We start from the raw sequence: 14,169 nt of genomic DNA, 5'->3' as shown, positions 1-14,169 counted from the left end.
ATGGAACTCAGGCAGGGCCAAGTAGGATCAGCCCCAACACAACTGGGAGAGTCACTTTCCTCCAAAGATGGGTAAGCCCGACTGGGAGTACATCCAAGGCAGAGGAAAGCAGATCTGAGACCCAGGAGGAGAGGGAGGCTGACGATGCACCTTGAACCCTGGATCCAGCTCTGCCTGCAGCCGCCAAGCTCCTGCTCTTACATAAGCCAGTGTCAGATTGATTTCTGTCCCTCATAGCAAACAGACTTGTTTAATAGACCATGCCTGTATTCTGTCACTGTGGCTTGGACAGTCATATTTTTTATAGATGTGGTGGTGACAAAGGGGCCTACGGAATTTGTTCCAGAGTGACATTTCCCTAGCAAAGACAGTTTTTGTTTAAATGGCCTGTGTTTGGGATGTCTTAATCTCACGAGATGCATTTGTGTGTGTACGTGTGTGTTAATAATAAAGGTCCTCAAGCCTCTGCTAGTGTCCACACTGCATTCATTTAAATGGCTGATCAAAGCCACTGAGAGAGATCTGGTCAAGGCCATGGCCAGGTTATTTGCCACTGGAAACCAAAGTGCCAATGACAGTCATGAGCAGTACTCTATTAAAGGACACTTCAGTTTTCTTTTCTTGGGGTCATATTGCTGGTTTGAATATAAGATGTCTTAGCTCTAGCAGAAACAGCTTGGCAGTTCCGGAAAAAATTAAATGGGAGTTACCATCTGACCCAGCAATCCCATGCGGATCTCTGCCCACCAACGAATGTCCACAGCGGCCAAAATAATAATAATAATCATGATCATAGTAGCCAAAATAATAATGGCCATAATAATAATAATAATAATAATAATAATAATAACAGCCAAAATAAAAATAATAATAGCCAAAAGCTGACAACTGTTTTAGTCAGCTTTTTTTTTTTTTTCCCCTGCTGTGACTAAAAGATCTGACCAGAACGATTGTAGAGGAGGAAAAGTTTATCTGGGGGCTGATGGTTTCAAAGGTCTCCATCCACAGACAGCAGGCTCCATTCCTCAGGGCTCAAGGTGGGGAAGAACATCATGGAGAGAGAGTGTGGTGGAGGGAAGCAGCTCACATGGTGACGGTAGGGCATGATGTAACGTGGGGCATGTTGCATCAGAAAAGAGGAAACTTGACTTGCTGCCTGCTACCCGCTTCCCAGTCCTGGGGCCACAGGTGGCTAAGAGAGCACCTAGCGATTAGCCAGAAGGCATTGCCGTGGGTTGTGATGAAGAATGGGACCACCGCTAGGATAGGCTCAGAACCCTTCTGCCCTCAAGGACAGCTCGTGTCTCCCATTACTGCCTGTAGGATGGGTGTGCACGTGAACTCTCCCCACCCTGCAGACCTTTACCCTGATTGGCTCCTGTACATTATATTAGCTGCGTGTGTTTTCTCATTAAATGAGATCCTGCTTTGACTGTTCTCCCTGGCGCCTCTGATTGTCCTCCTGCGAGAGAGGGCTGGGTGTGGGCGGCCAGTTGACCTTTACCTTTCTTGGTTTGTCCTGGTCGGGGCGTGCTCCCCCAATCTCTCCTGCAGGTCAGGAGGGAACAGGGGGCTAAAAACCTTGACAGGTGATCAGAAGCAGAGCGAGAGACTCCACTTCAGATCTAAAATATATACCCAAAAGGTACCCTCTCGATGCCCACCTCCACCAGCCACACCCACCTACCTTCAGTTACCACTCAGTTAACTCCTATCCGCAGATCAATTCACTGATTGGGTTAAGACTCTCACAACCCAATCAATTCTCCTCTAAGCATTCTTGCACTGTCTCACACATGAGCTCTGGGGGTACACCTCACATCCACACCATAACAACAACCCAACTGGTCATTGGCAGATGAGTGGATAAAACAAAATGTGGCACGTGCACACAGTAGAACATTATTCCACCTTAGGAAGTAACAAAGACTACTTCAGATCTCACAGGTAAATGGAACCATGCAATGTCCATCTTTTTGCTTCTGGCTTATTTCATTTAGCAAAGATGCTCAAGGCTCACTTAGGTTTCACGTGTATAGAACCATATTGCTTTTAATGGTGAGGGCTGCTCCTATCTGTATCAGATTTCTAAGTGTTGGGTGATGGGCAATATACTGCTGGTCTGACCTACACCCCCAAGGATGGGAGTGTAGGAAACCAGCGAAAGGGCACTCGATCGAGTTGAGAGCTCAACATCTTGCCCCATTGTTGGACTAATGGCTAGGGTGAGTAGGGGCGGGGGCACCGTGCGGCAGAGCCAAAGCGAGCAGGTTCTGGGATTCTGGCCAGAGCCACTTTGCAGTCTCACTGAAGCAGTCTTCCTGGGACATTGTCCCTCGCAACACTCCCTCCTTTGCCTTTTGCTCCTTCAGCCCTTAGCAAAGCCTCTCCCCAAAGCTGGGGGCCCCATGACCATTCCTTATGGCTGTGCCCCATGACCAGACTGGTAGAGCAGCGACAGCGAGAGTCTCAGGCACACAAATCCCTCCAACCAGAGACTTGTCCTTTTCAAGTTATCTAAGAACCCTCTGCCCCTCTCGCTCCTCTTCCTTTCCCAACTAATTATTTTCTTGAACGGATACATTTGAATCTGTTACCTTATAAGAATAATGCATATCAAAACTTTTTTTTTTAACTTGAGCTAATACAAGCTGGGTGTGGTGGTGCACATCTGTAATCCCAGCAGCTCAGGAGGCTGAGACAGGAGGATCACGAGTTCAAGGCCAGCCTCAGCATTTTAGTGAGTCCCTAAGCAACTTAGCTCAAAGTAAAAAATAAAAAGGGTTGGAGATGTGGCTTAGTGGTTAAGCACCCGTGGGTTCAATCCCCAGTACCAAAAAAGAAAGAGAGAGAGAGAGAGAGAGATAGTACAGCAACCAAAGTGCCCTTTTATTATCTCCAAGTGGCATATATGGTTTATACCCTTCATGAACATTTTTAGATGCATATGCAGGAATGTGTAAATCTGTTTAAAAATAATTTCAGATTATTCATACTGCTCTATGTTTGCTTTTTTCACTTAAAATTATATTTCACAGACAAGACTATGTTTCTCTTGCCACAATAAGATCAGTTGACTGTGAGAAAATGACTCTTTTATAACTCTCTCAGCATGTTTTCTCTCTGTCCTTAATGGGTTTATTCTTTTCAAAGTCATGTGGATTAATTCCAGCGTGTCAAATAAATCTTTGGTTCTAAAATGACACGGTTAACAAAGACAAACAACTCATGTGCTCACAATTTTCCATCCAGTGACTTGTGAACATGTTCAAGGGAGACTCCCTACCCAGCCAAGTCCTGCTCTAGAAAGGGCATAGCCAATGGGTGCCAGGGGCCTGGGAGCTGTTGGAGTCTCAGGTCTCTTCACCAGCCCATGAGCCAAAAAGAAATTACACAATAAAGCAAAGGAGAGAAGCTGAGGCTTTGTTACCATAGCAGAAACTGCAAATTGCATCCCATGGTGACAGAACAGGACACCCTAGGACCCTGATCCTGAGTTTTCTTGGGCCCTGTTTTAGTGTTAAATGAAGTTGTATAACATGAAGCACTTTGTAATCCTCTTTGAGTGCTGGGGATTGTATTATTGGTTTCATCACGGCTTTATGAAGCGGTTTTAGATGGGAGAAATAAACTCTAGATCATGAAATGTTTGGTGTCCAGGTGGCCTCAGTCCTGAGATTATAAGTCTGCATAAAACATTTAAGGAAAAAAAACATCTCCGATCGGGACATATTAAGTGGCAAGAGAAAGAGTAGAGAGTGTTTTAAGTGCGTGTGGTTTGAGAGATCAGAGGCGGGAGGGTGAGGCAGGGATTTGGTGGAGGGGAGGTTCCCTTGAGGGTTGAATTTGATGTGACTGCTCTGGGGAGCTCGGGGCTTGGAGGGACACTGGTCCAGAGGCCACTGTGAAGGATTGTGGTGTCATGTGGTTGTGATCAGCACCCACAGTCGTGGTCACCGACTAAGGCATATCAGCCTCCACAGCGCGGTGGGTCTCACCAGTTACGGGAAGGCCTTCTGAGCAGGAATGGACTTCCTGGAGCAGGAGTAAATGGAACACTGCCTGAGTCCCCAGCCTGCTGGCCCGCCCCGAGAGTTTGGGGCTTGCCAGCCCTCACCATCCTATGAGCCAATTCTTGAACATTTGGTTACGGATTGCGGTTCTAGAAGAAAGGACGATGTGGTAACCGAGACAGGCAGACTGCCATCCATAGAAACTCCTAACAAAATGCTAAGAGGCACATTCTGGGTGACTATGTATTCATACATTAGAACACTTTTGTCCAACTAGACAGTACAGATTGTCTGGGTGCTCATAACTGTACTGGACAAAGTGGGGCAAGGAAAAGAGGCACTTAGGGGCCAGGTGCAGTGGCCTGTAATCCCAGCAGCTCGGGAGGCTGAGGCAGGAGGATCATGAGTTCAAAGCCAGCTTCAGCAAAAGTGAGGCGCTAAGTGACTCAGCGAGACCCTGTCTCTAAATAAAATATAAAAAGGGCTGGGATGTGACTCAGTGGCCCAGAGCCCCAGAGTTCAATCCCTCGTTCCCATGCCCTGCCACCAAAAAAAAAAAAAAAAAGAGGCACTTAGGGCTTTGCTCCCAGGCTGCCGTGACACAGTTGACCTGAACATTTTCTATGTTCTGAAAAACCCTTATCATCTGTAGCCACAGGGCTAAGATTTCTGAAAAAACAAATCCAGAGTCTCATCCTCTGAGTGGGTAAATGAAAAAGCAAACTGAACTCTCAGTCTCACTGGCTGTGGGCTGTTAAGGTGAAATCAGGAAAGAAGATTCTAAAATTTGGAGGATATAGGGGCACATCCTGATGGAGATCCCTAAATTCTGCTGAGTCTTCTCTGCCAGGAGAAGCAGTCCACCATTCCTGTATGAAGGGGTTCACTCTGATTTACCTGAGAGACCTGTAATGGCCTCCCCTTGGGTGGCTGGCCTGGAAGACACTGCTGATTCTCTTCAGTATCCACCCAACCAGCCCCGTTTCTAGACTTCATCTCCAGCAGCTCTGGAAAGGTGAGGTAGGAAGTGTGCCCCATGAGCTGGAGGAGCAGCTCAGGGGTGGAACTCATGCTCAGCATGTGTGAGGCCCTCCCTGGGTTCCGTCCCCAGCAACACACACACACACACACACACACACACACGCACGCAAAAGTGTTACCAAGAGGTAAACTACATTCCAAAAGAATAGCAGCACTATTTTTCCAATTTACCCAGAATAAATCTGGGGAATAAAAGTAGGAATGGATGAAGCCCAGGAGGTCAGGAAAGAAGAAACAAAGATATGTTGATATGGGTCCATTAAGCAGAGATTTTTTTTTCATCCAATATGGTGGCCTAAGGTGTTGGAAAGAGCCCTAGCTGCTTGTTGGTAGCTGAAACTTGGTACCTATGCTAAATAAGTGGGGTGCTGGAGCTGCTTTTGGAACACTAGAGACCCAAAGACCCAATGGGCTCAAGAACGTGGCGGGGGTGGTTTGCACAGGCAGCAACATGGGAACGCCAGCTCCAAAAGGGAGGGACCATGACTATTTGCTTCATTGTGTCCTTGAGCCCAGATTGGAGCTGTTGCTGAGGTGCCCGATCACCACCCGGAAGAATGAATACACAGACTATGAAATACTAAAATGCAGTATGAGGAAAGAGACCGTGGAGCCACTCAATGGAGTTTATTAACTTATTTAAAAATACAGAGATCATGAACATTTGTAAAATTCAGTGTGTACAGTCAAGTGGGCTTGGGAAATTCTCACACACACACAATTACTAATACTTGAAGATCTGAGTTTTTTTCACCCCTATACTTTCAGATCAGTCAAAAGAAATGAGTTTAGAAAACACACCTAGTTTCAAACTTCACAGGCCAAATACACAAGATAGAAATATGCGTTGCTATGAAGGTTTCCAATTACTCCAAGGCCTTCACTCTTCTAATAAGAGGCCCAAGGGTTATAGCTGCACTCCCACATGGGCAAACTGCTCCCTCATTGTTTGCTGAATTGTGCCAATCTCATCTTGCCTTACCTCCTTTGCTAGAAGTATAAGATATACTGGTAATAAGTTTGTGCTTCAAGTCTATTTGCATTTTTTGAAAAATGCTTTTAGAGGATAACTGAGGTTTGGAACTTTTCACGAGTTTAAAAAGTATTTGAAAGTTCTTTGAAAATGACAAAACTTTCACGTATCTACAATTTAGCACCTTCATGTTTCCTTCGAGCCTCCCAGCAGTTCCAGGAGCGTGTGGAGTGCGGAATGAGCCTGATGCTGCCGAGCAAGAAGAATCCTTTTTCAGAAGAAAATCAGAGCAAGTGTGGTAGATGGCTACAGACAAAGGCTACCAAAGGTTGCGTGGGACACAGGCCGCACTTGTTCCCCACCTCCCACTTCCTTCACGAAGCATGATGACCAGTTTAGTATTTTACCGGCTCACTGACATTTTCTTACTGGACTGGGAACACAGATATATAGATTCAGATTCATAGGTTTTAGATTATCTATCACTCCCCCACCACACACACTTATCCTGCAGAATACAGATATATTTTCTCTATTTTTTCCCTGGTAATAAAAATACACACCTCCTACAGAACAAGTTAGAGAAATAACCACCCATAATTGCCACAGAAATTTGGCATATTTCTTTCCTGTCTTTTAAATAAGCGAATGCTGTTTTCATACTTACTAGCATGTCCCTGACTATGAGCTGAGTTTGTTGTTTTCTTGAGTTTATTTTTAAGTCAGGGATTAGGTGGCTGAAGTCCAAGTTTGGCTTACGGACTTCTGGCCTGTCCTTCCCTTGTGATCTCTCACCCATCTTCTAAGGCCGGAGGACTATTTTCGTAGCCTAGCCTAATCTCCTGTGGACCTTGAACACATTTCTCCATCTATTACCAAATACCTGAGATTATTAATCACAACTGTTATCTTTATTTTTGTGAACACGGGGTAGCCCCAGGTTTCCCAGGAGAGCTGTGTGGACGTCAGAGACGTAACAGAACAGAAACAAAACAGCCCTGGTAACCCCCTGGCCTGGTCCTTCCTGGGACTGCCATGTGGCCACATGGTCCTCACTGCAATTCAGGAAGGTTCAAGGAGCCACATGGCTTTCATCACAAAAGCACCTTGACTCAAAGGAAGGGAATCCTTTACTAGTATCTACAACACATGAATCTGTCTATTCACTTTTCTAATAAGTAACTTACTTCTTTATGAAACAATTTGTCCTTCCAGATTATTAGTCAAATTTTATGATTCAAGAGTTGGGTAACTTCTGGAGTTCTAATGCATAGCAAAGTGACTGCAGTTAATAGTACTACACTGTGTTTCAAAACAGCTAGAAGAGATCTTTAAATTTTCTCAAAACAAAGAAATGATAAATATTGAGGTGACAGGTATGGGCTTGTTAGTCCAATTTGATAATTCCACCATGTACACATGTATCAAATTTGTATCTTATAAATATATACATTATATTTTCTTTGTTTTGGTACTGGAGATTGAACCAAGGACACTTAACCACTGAGCCCTATCCCCAGCCCATTTTTATGTTATATTTAGAGACAGGGTCTAGCCGAGTTGCTGAAGCTGACTTTGAACTTGTGATCCTCCTGCCTCAGCTTCCTGAGCTGCTGGGATTACAGACATGTGCCATCATGCCTGGCTTAAATATATATATTATATGTCAAGTAAAAACAAAACTATAGAGCTGGGTTATACACAGTCAATGGGCAGCTGACATAAAATCTGTATTTTTTAGTGAAACACCAGAGGGCCACTCACCCTCCTTCATCTCTTTCCTAATGTACCACTGACACATTTTGACTTATGTCTTTGGAGCCCAATTACATTTTCCAACTAAATAAAATGTCAATGCATTACAAACAGAAGTTCCGCCTCTATATACTGAACTAAAATTTATTCTGTAAAGAAAGCTTTACACATTTTAAAAAATGAAAATTCAAAAGTCTTAGAATTAAACAATGAGTCTTCAATATCATGAAGCTGTTTATAACAGTAGTGAAAGTAGTGGTAACATTTTACCCTTGTAAAAATGTCACAGAATTCAAATCACAACTTGGATCCTCAATGATTCAAGTATTGTTTTATACATTAAAGGTTTGGTCAGTTTTGAGAGAGAATGCCTCTGGACATGCTGTCCTCAAGTCCTCCACTGTCCCCGTCCGTCGGCTCACACAGTGGGATAGCTGGCTGCAGTGGCAATTCCACAGTGGTTGTTCTTGTCTTTGGCCATTTTGACATAGCCATCTGCGCCCCATTCTGGACCCCAGCTGAAGGTTTTTCATTTTATTAAAAAAAAAAAAGAAAAAGAAAAAGAAAAAAGATTAGCTTCATTAATAACAGCTGACACTTAGCAGTGTTTACATGCGACGGGGACACTGTTCTACATGCTGTCACATCTGTATCTGCTATCACATCTGTGTCTGCTGGCTCCATATGCCACCCCACATTACATTTCAATAAAAGACAATTAGTTGTGAAAATTGACCCCAGCAATCTCTGAGGCCTCCAGGAGTGAAATGAGATGGCTGAGCATCAAATGGCAACAACAATCTTTCAGACTTAAAGAAACGTCAGAGGCAAATGTTTACGTGCACTTTAAGAAAATTTTCAGAATTTGGAAATGCAATGTTACAAACATCTATTAATAACCCTAAAAGCTTGGTACAGAATTTTATAATAATAAAACATTAATATTTCTGTGTTCACTCTAAGGAGTAAGACTTCCAGGATCTTAACACGGAGCTTTTATGAAACTATATTCAAATACTAATTCTAACTAAGAATTCTAATTCCAATTTAAAATATAATAAGAGTTTTATACCTGTTCTTGACAAGCCAAAATTTCTTATTTGAATTTGCTTCAACACCGTAGCCAACCACCAGAACACCATGATCTAGGTCTTTGCTGCTGCATTCTGGATCATAATAAACTCCTGGGAGAATAAAATCCACACTGGAATGAGAGGCTCCAAGTGACATGTGACAGTGGCCCACCATGTCACCCATGGAAGGAAGGCATTTCTAAATTCTGCTGAACGTCATAAACATTCCAAATACTATAAAGAACTAAAATAGTATTTGCCAAAAAAACAGTAATGGCTGATAAGGGAAAAAAGTCGACCTCTACTCACCAGAAATCAACATAATTCTACAAGTCCCAAATATTTTCTAATTAATTTTTTTTCCAATATCTATTTTTTATTTATATTTTTTGTACTGGGGATTTGATTAAACTTGGGAGCACTTTTGTCACTGAGCTATATCCCTGGCTCTTTTTATTTTGAGATAGGGTCTTGCTAAGTTGTTTAGGCCTTACTAAATAGCTGAGATTACCCTCAAACTTGTGATCCTCCTGTCTCAGCTTTCCCTGGTATTACAGGTGTGTGCCACCAGGCCAGGTAGATCTATTGTTGTAAAGGCAAAGGTATTTCAAGCACTCATTTCCTGGTTTACACATCTATTAGCATAATCCTCTTCTACCCCTATGTCTAAAGAAATAGTACACATAAAATAACCGAAACACCCACATTTGAGCTACAAGGTTCTTTATACTTCTGCTTAAGGTAATAAAATCTTTTGGAAAAAGGTTTGACAATTGGAAAACAGGTAAATTAGATTTAATACTGACTGATTAGTATTCATTTAAAAATTTTGTGAATAAATAATCATGAGAAAATGCTTAGTTAATGCAAATGGAAACATTACCATGTTCAACACACTTAAAAATCCCAATGGTCCTAGAAAGGATTCCATACAGAAGATTCAATCAGGACAGTGTTTTCTGTTCTGCCTGAACCTGTGTAATGTAAGATGACAAACACCCACCTGATTTGTAGAACTGGAAGGATGCGTGTCCGGCGTCAATAGCAACAGAGATGGGCCCCACAGTGGCCACTGCGCTCATGAGGGCTTTCTCCCGTGGAGGGATGTCCACAAATCCAGTATCATTAGCAACTGCAAACTCAGGCTTGTACTTACAAGTTTCATCCTTTTAAAGTTAAAGGGAAGAGACTTGATTGCCACCATCTACTTTTGAGGGAACATGAATTCTAGGACCAGAACACTCAGCAATTTGCAAATTATGATTTAAGTCAGTACTGGTATACTGGTATAAACCACTCTAGGAAGTGAAATGCTTTTAGTCTATTTGAATCTTTAAAAGATTAGCTTATATTTTTAACGAGATCCCCTAGGTTGACTTGTCTTTAAATATTTTTTTTTTTATTAAAGTGGAGAAAATTTACATTACATGGAAAATGGTTCGCATATCCTCCATGTGACACAGAAGCAAGAAAAGCTAAACATTAACCATCCAGAGAACTGTGCAGAGGCTAATAATATCTAATGAAGGATGGTACTGACAATTTGCAGTTGTAAATTGTACCATTTAAAATGTGAATTCTGATGGCGAAGTGGCACATGCCTGTAATCCCAGAGGCTCAGGAGGTTGAGACAGGAGGAACGCAAGTTCAAAGCCAGCCTCAGCAAAAGCGAGGCACTAGGCAACTCAGTGAGACCTTGTCTCAGAATAAAAACACAAAATAGGACTGGGGATGTGGCTCAGTGTTAAAGTACCCCTGAGTTCAATCCCTGGTACCCCCCTCCCAAATAAAATAAAATAAAAACATGAATTCCCAATAAAGTATTATCTCGGAAAACGGTTCCACTTGCTAGAAACAGAGCTGGAAGGACCCAGATGCTTCATTTTACCTGTGCTTCGTAAGGATAGGAGTCCTCTGAGTCCAGGCCTCCGTTGTCCTTGATGTACTGGAAGGCATTATCCATCAGCCCGCCATCACAGCCCAAATTGCCTTGAGGCCGAGAGCAGTCAACAAGATTCTGCTCACTCAGTGAGATAAGTTTGCCAGTTTTCCGGAACATCTGTCCTTCCAGGGATCCAGTTGCGCTAAATGCCCAACAGGAACCACACTGACCCTGAAAAGGTAATCAAAAAGTAGACAATTTGCAAGACAAAGACTGACAACATGTTACATTTGTGAATATCCTTTAAAAAAACAGTGAACACGGAGCATACAGGACAGCAGCCCGGGGTGCTGCAAGGGTCCAGATGGGGGCAGAGGACTAAAATTAAAAAGTAAAAATAAAAAAGTGAATTACATGTTGCTTGTCAGGCTACGGAAGCACGAGTGCCCCCTCCTGGCTCTCCTGTGGGAGAGGCAAAGTCTGCATCCGACATCATACCTGGTTCTTCACGGGAGTCACGTAGCCCTTTTCTCTCCAATCCACAGATTTGGGGCTCCCAAACAGCAGAGGTTCCCGAAACACTTTCCCCTGGCGCCGGTACTTCTGGATTTGAAAGCCATTCTTCAGCTGTTTGAATTCTTCATTGGTCTTCAAGGAAAGATAAATGAAATATTAAAAGAGTTAAAAAAAAAAAAAAGCTGAGCAGAGTGAAGTGCCCCCCCACAACACACGTACCATGTCCCCGAAGGCGTTCATGGCCATGGTGAAGCCATGCTTCCCCTGGCTGTACTCCCCATTGTGCTGCTCAATCATCCTCATGTTCTTCTCCCACACCGCTCGCCTCCATCCTTCTTCATTCTAGAAGCAAGCACAGCTGATAGTTTTTATTTCTATTTAAAACTCAACCCATCTCCCCAAGGGGACACCTGCTGGCATCCATGGAAGAGAAACCATGGCCCGGCAGGGCTTCCCACTCCTGTGAGCTGGTCTCCAGGCCCACACACCACTGAGTGCACCACAGGGCCCCCAGGTCACTGCCTGCTAAGAGCTGGCCTCTAGAAGCTTCTCTCTGGCCATAAACTGTGACCATCGAGGACCAATTTCTGCAGGGTCCCCCTGGACAATTTCAATGTTACTCACCGTGCCATATAGTCTCTTGTGTGTGGCCTTCCACTGGTACCACTGTGTATCTAAGTTTTGATCAAATTTTGGAATAGCTGAGGCTATTCCCAAGCAAAGGGCAGCCAGGAAGAGTGGGAGATTCATGGTTCAGAAACCTAGGAAGGGAAAAGAAACACCTGATGAAACCAATTCTTTCAATAAGTTAAAGACACCATAATGGAGTAAAAGCATTAAATTGCCTTCCCAGGCATTAACACAAAAGCTGAAAAGGCTGAGGATGCAGGTGTAGAAAAATAGGGCAGGAATTAAAAACCAAAAAAAAAAAAAAAAAAAAAGGTNTAAAAAAAAAAAAAAAAAAAAAAAAAAAAGGTTATTTGGTCCAGCTAACAAAACAAAAAACAGCCTGACAAGTGTTACAATAGTGAGAAGTCACTGCTATTCCTAGAGTGTGATGACAATTCAGGTTTCGGTTAGTCTCACGATACCTTGTGATTGGGACAACAACTAGGAAACAAGGAGATGGCTGGTCCAGGTTAAGGAGCGACAGTGCCTCGATCACCCAGGCAGAGCCTCCCAGCGAGGGCATCGGATCCCAGGAGGCCATCCCACACCGCCCTGCCGGCGGGTGCGCGCAGGGGGGCAGAGTCGGGATGAGCCGGGAGAACCGAACCCCGGGCTTCCTCGCTGGGCAGGCCGGCCGGGGCGCGCCGCCCGCTCCCCCTGCGCCCTCGCAGCCACGGCCAGCGGGAGTCATGGCGGCGCCGGGAGCGATGGCACCGCGACCCGGGAGCCGGGTCCAGCTGCCCGGGATGGCCCCGGCCAGGCCCCGAGACGGCGCGGCCTGGGGCCACCCAGCCTCGGAACCTGTGCTCTCCGGGGCGCGACCGCCGAAAGCGCCGCACAACCCGGGACCCCTGACCGGTGGCTTCGGCCCCCTCCTCGGTTCCCCAACCGCCCTCCCCCGCTCCCCCGCTTCCCCGCTCCAAGGATGGCAGAGCTTTGGACAGACGCTCCAGTTCCCGGGGTCTCCCGCCTCTAGACCGCGTCCGCGGGGTCCCCTCCACCCCCACCTCTCCGCGCCCGGCCGGGGGCGCTCACCTGGGCGGCCGCAGCTGCGCAGGCGCACTCCGCACACCCAGCTCCTCAGAGGTCGCCGAGGTCCGAGCATCTGGCCCAGCGGGCCTGTCTCGGACTTTAAAGCCCCAAGTCTGCGGCCTGCCTGGCCCCGCCCACGCCGCCTTCGCGCATTGCGATTGGCTGGGCCGGCCGCTGGGCGGGGCCTGCGGGCGCTCCGATTCCCTGCGCGTGACGCGGGCGGGTTCCTATAAGTCCCCGGGAGGGGCGCGCCTCGCTGACCCCCGGGGACGTGGGCGACCCGAGGCAGAGGAGGGGCAGGAGCCGCCCCGGACCGGCTGAGATCAATCAAGCTCCCCGCCTTGTTGCTCTGGGCGGGTGGCTCGTGAAAAGAAACGTAAAGCAGGCTCTGCGGATTTGCATCCTAACCCCACTTTTCCTTTGGACCTGCAGTTTGGGGGTTAAAGTGTCCTGCAGGGTCCAGAGCCGGTCTACGCTGGTGGTGCCGGTGTAATCCGGGCCGGTAGAGGAACGCGGAGCCCCGGGCAGACGCGTTCTTTCCCAGCTTCTGGGTGGGCTGCGACTGGGTTTTAGAAGAATCTGGTAGCGAGAGCAATTTTCAACAGGCGAGGTCCCAATCCTAGGAGCGAAAAGGGACTATTGGAGGGAAGGGGTCTCTTGCGACGGAGTGGCATTCGTTCTGGGATTTTTTTTTTTCCCCTCCAGCCTTTCTGAAGCCCACTGGAAATTATTTGCAGAGAAATTTTAATAAGGAGAGAAGCGGTTGGGAAGGATGAAAACGACTTTTATTAACTGCTCCCTGGATTATGTTTTCCTCACACTTGAAATTTAATTCAATTAATTCATTTAGAAATATTTAATATGAGGGTTGAGGTTGCACAGTTTGAGGAAAAGATGCAGATGGAGAAAATCCATATTTATAGATAATGAGAACATAAGGAAATTAACTCAGCAATGTTTCCAGATTTTAAAATTATATAAAAGACATATTCATTGTAGGAAATATATTTTAGATAATAGACATCCCTTGTTCTCCCCCATAACCTTTTCCTAGGTGTGTGTTTTCTAAAAAAACGGAGTCATGTGGGGCACGGTGGCCCACGCTTATAATCTTATGACTCCGAGGCCGAGGAATTTAGCAAAGCTTCACGAATTTAGCGAGGCCTTGTCTCAAAATAAAAAACAAAAAGGATTGGAGTTGTAGCTCAGTGTAAG

At 45.3% G+C, this 14,169-nt stretch overlaps 1 protein-coding gene across 1 annotated transcript; it reads right to left on the bottom strand.

The window, feature by feature from the left end:
* Window positions 1-7,910: 7,910 nt before the first annotated feature.
* On the bottom strand, window positions 7,911-13,113 carry LOC107157617 (procathepsin L). The gene is made up of 8 exons (XM_015503959.2): window positions 12,958-13,113; window positions 11,878-12,014; window positions 11,473-11,595; window positions 11,236-11,385; window positions 10,744-10,968; window positions 9,859-10,021; window positions 8,855-8,966; window positions 7,911-8,300 (listed from the first exon to the last, which is right to left on the bottom strand). The coding sequence occupies exons 2-8, from the start codon at window positions 12,001-12,003 to the stop codon at window positions 8,201-8,203; spliced, it is 999 nt and encodes a 332-aa protein (XP_015359445.1). The 5' UTR covers window positions 12,004-12,014; window positions 12,958-13,113; the 3' UTR covers window positions 7,911-8,200.
* Between the last annotated feature and the right edge of the window lie 1,056 nt (window positions 13,114-14,169).

This window comes from Marmota marmota, unplaced genomic scaffold, assembly GCF_001458135.2.
Source record: "Marmota marmota marmota unplaced genomic scaffold, marMar, whole genome shotgun sequence".
Lineage (NCBI taxonomy): Eukaryota > Metazoa > Chordata > Mammalia > Rodentia > Sciuridae > Marmota > Marmota marmota.
The sequence above is the reverse complement of the archived record's forward strand: the minus strand, read 5'-3'. Positions and strand labels throughout refer to the sequence as shown.